The sequence below is a fragment of the Rhamphochromis sp. 'chilingali' genome (assembly GCF_963969265.1).
Source record: "Rhamphochromis sp. 'chilingali' genome assembly, chromosome: 2".
Taxonomy (NCBI): Eukaryota; Metazoa; Chordata; class Actinopteri; order Cichliformes; family Cichlidae; genus Rhamphochromis; species Rhamphochromis sp. 'chilingali'.
In genome coordinates, this window is record NC_137930.1 from 8,913,846 (window position 1) to 8,923,565 (window position 9,720).

Below are 9,720 nucleotides of genomic sequence, written 5' to 3' on the forward strand. Positions count from 1 at the left end.
TACGTCGTTGAAGAGAAATTGTTCGAGCCATGTTTCCGAAGTAACAAAGACGCGACTGGATTGCAGCCATTCAAAGATCAAATATAACGTCCCAGAACCCTCCAGCTCACAGGTTAGTCTGCTCCAAGCATTTACACGAAGGTCAGTCTGCTGTTGTAGTTAATGCGTCATTTTCATAACATAATTGGTGATATAGGTTACAAGCAAGTCTGGCGCTGAACAGAAATTGTCGCGCTATGCTTCTTTGTTTATTGTGCATAAATAGTAAATTATCCTGACACAATATTGTGTTTCGCTTCTGTTATTATGGTACACTGATAAAAACATATACTTTTATTCACAGGATAAAACAGGTTTTTTGTATCACCAATTGTCCAGTACGATTACAGCATACAATATTATTGTCACTGCTACATTTCTGTGATGCTACCAGAAATTATTTCCACTACTAATTAATTACCGTTGAGCTCAAAGGTCCTATTAATAAACGGTTAAGGAATGTGTATTTATGACGACAATTTGTGAGACTGGTAAACTTATGATAGGTACGATGGTCTTTCGTTCTACACGGTGCATTTCAAGGTCCTGCACCCATCCGTCGGTAAACTGTACCTGGGCTTGTTGCAGTGACCTGAAGTTACTAAACTTCATGAGTGTATGCACTCACTCCAAGAACCGTATAATTATAAATATGCATATAAATATGCTAAGATGAGATAGCTGACTTCATCTAACTAGCAAATGTTGTCCAGGCTACGTTGGTGATACAGTTTTTTTTTTTAATGTGTATGATATTTTTGTCATGCGATTTTAAAGCTGGTCCTACAACCGCATCCAAGAATAACATGCAGCTTATCTCAGAACTGTCGGTGAAAATTATTCTTGGAGCTAAGTTTAATTGAGCTGCATTTTAAAGAGGTGCAATTTCACAATTTGTGTATATTTTCTAAGTTCACTATTTTGTCATGTGTTGAGAAAAACACAGATTTTAAAATTACATGGTCTAATATTTACATTTAGCATAACTGCAACATTATTTTTTCATTTTTTTTTTTTTTTAAAGACTCGAAAGGACTTGAAATTCAAAGTTTCAGACTTGTGACTTGACTCGGACTTTTACACCAGTGACTTGAGACTCGACTCTGACTTGCCTGACATTACTTGAGACTTGACTTGAGACTTGAGGATAAAGACTTGAGACTTACTTGAGACTTGCAAAACAATGACTTGGTCCCACCTCTGGAAATTATTATTATTATTATTTTTAAATCAAAAAGTCTTCTGCTCTGTCTCCTACCTCTGTCTTTCTATAACATAAAAAACGAGCCAACATTTTTTTTTCGACTCGTACCTCGAGTTGACTGACTCAGGAAACACGCAAACGTGATGTAAAAATTTTACGTGGGCAGCTGCTACTCTATATAACGTGATGTTATGGCAAACTTCTGCACAAAATCAGCAAATGTAGCTTGTTCCTCAGGGCAGAGCTACAGCAGCTTGTGTTTGCCCTCAGACTGACTGATCTAATTTAAAAATGTCAAACGGAATTTAAAAGGAATGAATCTTGACAAACCGCATGACACACTGACAGACAGAAGCCCATTCAGTAAAAATGACGAATCTGCGGATCCAACATCTGAAACACTGAGAGTGGAATATGTAAACGAATCTAACCAGTTAATATAAAAACCAGTTGGAACCACCTGGAACACCGGGACTATTACGAGGCTCCATAATCCGCAATTGCAGTTTAAAAAAAGAAAGAAAGAAAGAAAGGAAAAAAGGTCCATTGGAGTAAACGGAGATGACGCGACTCTTCCATTTAACCGATCTGCTTTAGCCCAGATCCGCTGAAATGAGACCAGATCCCTGCACCTCGACCATTCCATTCAATTTAACCGACCAGTTCCGCACGAATGAAACGGACTGCGCGATAGCACAGCTGATAATGCGTTTATTTTTCAGCCTAACCAACTGGAATATTGCGGGTTTATTGTGAAGAGATGGTTATAAAATTGTGGCGTGGTAAGGTCTTATAATGCTCATGCACGTCAAATACCAGAGAAAATATATATATTTGTATGATTCGTCAGTCTACGGTGATAAAGCTTTTATTTTGTATTGGCAATCATTTTAAAAGTTGTTAGAGAAAAGGATACTTTCAAAACAAAAGTATTGACATTTTGTTATATTTGTTACTCCTTAGACCAATGTTAATTTTCGAAGGTTTTATACACCGTTGTAATTTGCATGTCGTGGTTAATCAGTTGGTTTTTATTAAAACAAACAAACGAGAAAACTATTGCTGCAAGTTTATGGACATTTGCTTTTATTCTGAAAAGGAAATACGACTGGAAGTCGATTTGTTTTTGTTGACGGACGACAAGATAGCGGTCCCAGATGAGGACAAAATCGTTTAACCCCCAAAGAAACTAAAATACAAATATTCAGTACAGACGTCATGGGACGGCTGGGGACAGGCTAACATGTTTCTTAATGTTGTGAAGGAAATGCCCCGCTACGTGACTTATGCTACTAAAACGGAAACTTCCTGCTCCATAGGGATAGCATGCTTCACAGATTAGCACCACCCTTACAGCGTCAGCAATCATACATTTGGTCCCCGTTAACCGCAGAACTGTACTCTTCGTAGGATACGAAAATGGCTGTTAAGTCCAGAAGATCGTGGACGACCGTGATCTTCGGCGTCTTTCTCGGATTCACAGCGTCCTCTTGGCTCATTTTACCTCAGGTTCTGGAAAGTAAAAGGAAAAGATCTGCCATGTGTTTGTACTACAGTGACTCCGCCGTTGCTATAGGTGCTGACATCCACGGGAAGTCCGTGTCAGTCAAAGATCTGGACAGTCCGGAGGAGAACAGGTTATTCAGTACGAAGAACAGCAGTGCACATTTAGGCAGAACCCAAAGCAAACCAAAGCGTTTCATTTATGTTGGCGTGATGACAGCCAAAAAATACCTGACGTCTCGAGCACGGGCTGCGTATGAGACATGGGCGGCTTCTATACCCGGGAAGGTGGAGTTCTTCTCGAGCGCTGGGTCTGGGACCGTCCACGTGCCTGCTCCCCTCCCTGTGGTTTCGCTGGCAGGTGTTGATGATTCCTATCCACCACAGAAGAAATCATTCATGATGCTAAAGTACATCCATGACCATTACCTGGATAAATTCGAGTGGTTCATGCGGGCAGATGATGATGTTTATATAAGAGGTGCTTATTTTGGGAGTGAATTTGATGCCAGTGCAGTTTGTTTATTTGTCACAGAAAAATGGAACATGCTATGCATTATGCAATATTGTGTCGCTTTAGTGAAAACAACATCTCTTTGAAATTACTGAGATAAATTAATGTAGTCTCATTTTAGGCAACCAAAGCTACGATTGTACACTTTGCTAAGTTGTTAATATTTTTCATCCAGCTACAAAGTGTAAAAAGAGTGTTTTAAAAAAAAAACCCAAACAAACAGTGGGTTACATGCTTACATACTTTGAGTCTTTATCTTGAGAGATAAGTAAGATAAAGGCATGCACACATACACGTCTAGAATACATACATTTTGCCATTTTTGAACAGTTATTTCTTACAACTCACTTTCTGCTAGGTGGGAAGCTGGAATTGTTCTTGCGGTCACTCAACAGCAGTCAGCCCCATTACCTTGGCCAGACAGGGCTGGGCACAGCTGAAGAATTAGGACGACTGGCTCTAGAACCCGGAGAAAACTTTTGCATGGGAGGTCCTGGGATGATCTTTAGTAGAGAGGTGTTACGCAGGATGGTCCCTCACATCAGTACCTGTCTAAGGGAGATGTACACCACCCATGAGGATGTGGAAGTAGGGCGTTGTGTACGACGCTTTGGAGGCACACAGTGTGTATGGTCTTATGAGGTAAGACTTGAATCTGCGTGTGTGTATGTGTGAGAGATTGTGTTTCAGGTCATTAGCATGTGGCAGATCGAGAAAACTTCACATGGGGAGGCAAAGGACGGGCAGAGGTGTAGGCAGGGTGGCACACACTTCTTCAGTGGGGTATGTGAAAATCCCCTATATGTACATGGCGTCAAGAAAATATCCACAAAAACACTTTAAAACTATTTGCTATATCATTCTTCTAAGAAAACAAAGACATTTTTTGAGTAGGTAGGTTTAGACTATTCGTTTTTACAAGTATTTTAAAGACATAAAAGTTGTGGTGGGCCTCTACAGCAGAGGGGCAGTGTGCCCCTCACACCCCCATGTAGATCCACCCCTGTTCTTAGCATATTGGATTATTTCTTTTTTGTCAGACTTCTAAAATCTGTGAGTGATCCTTCCAGTCAGTATTTTCCTATATATTCACAGATATCACAGATATTAATTGATATTTTCTTGGAGGTCACCCAACTGTACTGTCCCTCTGTGAAATGGTACCTTATCGTAGTGGAGTGGTTTGTGTGTCCCAGGGATACCAGGGGCTGTGTTGCCCTGGTAGGGTCTCCTATGGCAAATTAGTTCTGGTTGAGGGAACAGACAAAGAGCAATTCAAAAACCCCTATGTGCAGAGGATTGAGGGAACTGTTCATCCTGCCCGGGATAGGGTTGCTGGATCCCCACACTAGAGATTGGGACCGAAGAGGGTGCCCGAGGGCCCGGCTTTAGTCCATGGAGCCCAGCTGGGCCCAGCCTGAAAAAGGGACATAGGCCCCCCTTCCGAGGCCGCTTCCCGCATGAGGCACCATAGGCGTCAGGTGCAATGAGTGCTGGATGGCAGCCAGGACGGAGACCCTGGCAGACCAATCCCCAGCTACCAAGGCCAGCAAGCAATTAGGACATGGAATGTATTTTGTTTCGTGAAAGAAAAATAATTGTCTTGTTGTTTAACAAATTTGAATTGCTAATGATATATATCATCCAGCTCTAATCAACAATGTTGTGTGTATTGATGCTTGGACATCCATACTCTTATTACTTTTAAATTCTTTCCGTAGATGCAGCAACTGTTCTATGAAAACTATGAACACAACAAAAAAGGCTTCATTGAAGAACTTCACAGTCGCAAGATCCACAATGCCATTACGCTCCATCCCAACAAAAGTCCTGCCTACCAGTACCGGCTCCACAACTACATGCTCAGCTGTGAGATCTCAAGGCTCCGTTACCGCACGATCCTACTCCATCGTGAAGGCCTACATATGAGTTATCTTAGTGATACAGAAATACTGTGGGAGGACCAACAGCTGGGGTCTCCACCTTCCTACATGCGCTATGTGCCCAGTGAGAGAAATGATGTCACTGAGTGGGATTTCCTGACAGGCCAACATATTTATTCTGCCATTGAAAACAAGATGGCTAGGCAAAGCCTTGGAAAATTGCTTCGGACTGCCCTTGAAGACAATATTATACTAGAGGTCATGGAAATGATTAATGAAAATTCAAAGACACGTGGCCATGTAATTGACTTTAAAGAGATTCAGTATGGCTACTACAGGGTGGATCCAATACATGGTGCAGAATACGTCTTAGACTTGTTGCTTCTGTACAAAAAACACAAGGGACGTAAAATAACTCTGCCTGTGAGGCGGCATGCTTACCTTCAACAGTCCTTCAGCCGACCTTTCTTTAGTGAAGCTGAAGATCTAAATGTTTCAGAACTTATGGCTGCCATCAACTCTGAATCCCAATCCCTGTCATTCCTATCCAACTCTCTGAAGTTCTTGTCACCTTTCCAGTTCTATGAGTCAACAAGAGAAATGTGGGAGCAAAGCCAGAAAAAGATCAGCATTCTCGTCCCACTGTCTGGTCGCTATGGCACTTTTATTCGGTTTATGGAGAACTTTGAGAAAGTGTGTTTGATACCTAAACAAAATGTTCAGCTCTGCATCATTTTGGTGGACAATGTAAACAATAAGAATATAAAAAAGCATATTCATTTAATAATGGACTATAAGAGAAAGTATCCTAAAGCTGATATGTCTGTAATCCCCATGACAGGAAATTTTTCACGAGGGCTGGCTCTAGAGCTGGGTTCGTCACAGCTTGATAATGACACTTTACTGTTCCTCTGTGATGTTGATCTAATCTTTAGTGGTGATGCTCTGCAGCGCTGCAGAGATAATGCTATTCAAGGGAGACAGGTCTATTTTCCTGTTATCTTTAGCCAATACAGCCCTAAGATTGTGTACGGTGAAAAAGCCCCAAGTGAAAACAACTTTGTGCTCACCAAGAAAAGTGGCTTTTGGCGTGATTATGGCTTTGGAACCACCTGTGTTTTTAAGAGCGATTTACTAAAAGCTGGAGGTTTTGATACATCCATCCTAGGCTGGGGGTTGGAAGATGTAGACTTCTACACCAAGGTTATTAATTCTGGTTTAAAGGTTTTACGCAGTCAAGAACCAGGAATTGTCCACGTTTATCATCCTATCAATTGCAATTCAAGCCTTGAACAGAAGCAATATAAAATGTGTCTTGGGTCAAGAGCAAGTGCATTTGCATCAGCTGTGCAGTTAGCAGAGATGTGGCTTGAGAAACACATAGAGGTAGGCTATAACAGAACTTCATCCTGAGACTTCAACTTTCCAGGACTCCTCTACTTTCTGTTCTGCTTAAACGCAGATAGCTATGCACTGTGGGGCCCAAGGCAGTCATGTCTCTAAAACTGAGTGTACTCTAACCAATGAAATGGTACTAGACACAGCTTAACCAGCAGGAGATAGACCAATGTTGAAGACACCAAAAGGAGATAGAACAGATCTGCACCCAATTTAGTGCAGAAGCAAGGCCAACTATCTGCTTCTTTACTTTATTCCAAACCAGCTGGAAAATTGGAAAAAATGAGAAAAATAAATATTTGTTATATGTAATAGCTAAATGTAGCTGATTGTTATTTGTACAGTTATGCATCACTCTCTACTAGTCTCCTTTTTATACCCGGATATAAATTAACTACTTGCTAATCTGGGTAAGTTGAGGAATTAATTAAATGACCCAAAGAACAAGTTGCATTATTCAAAATACTTGGCAATTAAAAAGTACTATCAGAAAATGAAATCAACAGAAATTATTGATATGGTAAGTGAGATTTGTAAATGCTGGAAGTTATTCATAGAGTGATATTTTACTTTGCTACAAGTTTGAGTCTGTAGCATAATTGTCGCCTACAACAATTATGCTGCCTACAACTCAGTGAGTCAGTGAATTAGATAATTTGTTGTTTCTGTCCATAAGTTCTCATTGAGCAGCATGGTGTGCTGCGCTAAACAATCTGTATGTATGTTTAGGTGAGCGATTTGGTACTGCTGTATTGATCTACGGTAAACTAATCTACCTTAATCTCCCACTGCAGTTTAGAAATAGGCTCGTGCAGAAGCTGAAGCTGAGCCCGTGTAGTTACTGTCTGTCCACATTTCTTGTATGCTTCTGTTCTAGAAATAAGTCCTGCTCAGCTGTCTTATTTCCAGTCTCAAGTCTAAATATAATGTTGCTTTCATTAATTTTAGAGTATCATAATTCAGCAGCTTCACTGCCATCATTTTACTCAATCAAAACCTAGGAAGATGCACTAAGACAGAACCTCATTCTCAGTTACCCAGGATGCATACAATAAATGTAGGCACAGCTTAAATCAAATACCAATGAAAAATGATATTATAGCTTTATAAATTAAAAAAAATTATTGTAAACACCAAAAGGACCCGAGACACTCAGCGTTGCACGTTGTGTGCATTTATGTACAACTGTGCCTTTCACTTTGCTGCCCCAGCAGCTTCCCAGTTGTTGCCACCTCCAACTCCAGCCTCCCTGGCACTACCCCCTGAACCTCCATCACACTTATATTTTTACATTATAAATAAATAAATAATCATTTCTGTGATTAAACCAAAGGTAAAGTGACACGCTGCATCTAAAGGCTTGAAAGTGGAATGCACTACCTACCAATAAATAAAATACTCAGTTAAAGGCAGGATAACCACTTTCACAATACTTTCTTATTCATGCACAAAAGATTTTTTTTTCTGCAAAACAAATCAAAAACATCTTACGATTTCAGACACAGCATTTATAAGCTTAGATAATTATGTGTTATAATGCACTTTAAGTTTGCCATGCAGCCAGATGGTGAGGTATTGTTTTATTAATTTGAAGAATTAAAGTACTATACTAACCAGTTTTTGCATTTTAAAACAGACATTTTAACTTTTGTACAGTTTAAGATCAATTTCAGCATAAAGTTTACAGCTCTCTGTAACTCTAGAGCTGATATAAGCAGTAGTATTGATTATAAAAATGAGATTTGATTGTAAAATATAAGCAAATGTCTAAATCTTGTTTTAGACTGAAGTCCTGTTTCTGAATTAAATATAGGCTTTCTCCCCTGACTGATTAAGCAATGATTGGGTGACCTTTAAAATCATTTAGACATTTGAGGTAAATCTAGTACAGGGTTGGTTGAAAATTCAATTTTTAATTATTTCACGTTGATTTAATGATGTTCATGTGGAACTGCAAAGTTTGAATGCTGTTAATTTACTGGCTCTGAAAATTTTTTTATTGTTTTATTGACCATTTTTATTGTAATTATCCTTAGTGTAAATGATTGATTTTAATTCTTAATAGAAGATGTGTGATTATCCTTTATTGGTTCTATTTTTATTTTTGTTGTTGTTAAATGTCATTAGGACAGACTCTAGAAAAGCTGAAATTACACACAAATGAAAAACAAATCAACTTTTCAGTTTTCAAGACAGTGATCTGGAACCAACTGAAATTTGAGTGTCATTCTATTTCCTTCCTTTGCCCACTACAACAGTTAGTTTAACTTGCTAGTTTTTGCACCGTCTCAAAACAGTGCCCCAAAAGGCTCTGCCTGCACTGGTGGCAAAACAAAGCTCTCCACCAGATGTCACAGCTCCACACACAGTTGGTTTTTGAAGCTTGAAGTTGGTGAGTTCTTGGCCAAGCCTTTTGATTGGTTGACTGATTATGCAGCACTTTCTGGTATAAATATTTTGAGCCACCCCTGTTCCTGTCAGTTCAGGCAGACCTCTAGCACCTGTAATAAAGCTATTTTTCGCTGGCGTCTTTCACGCATGGGATGTTCTTCTGATGGTGCATTCTGATAATGCTGCAGTTTCTCTTTGTATGTTTTCTTTGTATTTTGCCACAGAAAATTGTTGGGCTAAATAAAGGACACTTTGTTAGCCATGAGCCATTTTGCATGAATTTGTATCTACAATCAATCACAGAGATAATATTGTGTGTCATTGCTGCGTCTGGACTAAAACAAATCTGACCCATGTTTTTGACCCAAATTTAGTTTGTTTGGAATGTTTTTGTTTTTCAAATCCTGTGCCAAAGCACTGCTTGTAGAAACCAGCATTTACTAAATTTTACTTTTGTTCTTTGATAATTTGTTTCAGTACAGTCAGTCAGTTTCGAGTATTAAATTCATTCATCACACTAATGCTTTATGTAGTTATTCATTTTAATTAAATTTAATCATTCAATCACCAGTTTTCAGCTATATTTGTCATAAGCAAGTTAGCACAGGGTCAACATTGCAATGAAATGTGTTAGAGGAGCAGAAGACAAGTCTCTCAGCAGCATAGTACAATATAGCACTGCAAGTTAAAATTATAATGCAATATAACACTAAAATTACAGTTCCAAGAAATAAAAGAAAATAGAAATGTATTGATGGACCACCTTACCTCAGTATTCATGTATTGAG

The 9,720-nt window shown here is 39.2% G+C and overlaps 1 protein-coding gene across 1 annotated transcript; it reads left to right on the forward strand.

Moving 5' to 3' along the window:
* The first annotated feature begins 1,651 nt into the window (after positions 1-1,651).
* LOC308392966 (chondroitin sulfate synthase 3-like) lies at positions 1,652-9,197 on the forward strand. Its single transcript, XM_080876379.1, has 3 exons — positions 1,652-3,227; positions 3,619-3,902; positions 4,982-9,197. The coding sequence occupies exons 1-3, from the start codon at positions 2,663-2,665 to the stop codon at positions 6,554-6,556; spliced, it is 2,424 nt and encodes an 807-aa protein (XP_080732505.1). The 5' UTR covers positions 1,652-2,662; the 3' UTR covers positions 6,557-9,197.
* Positions 9,198-9,720: the final 523 nt, after the last annotated feature.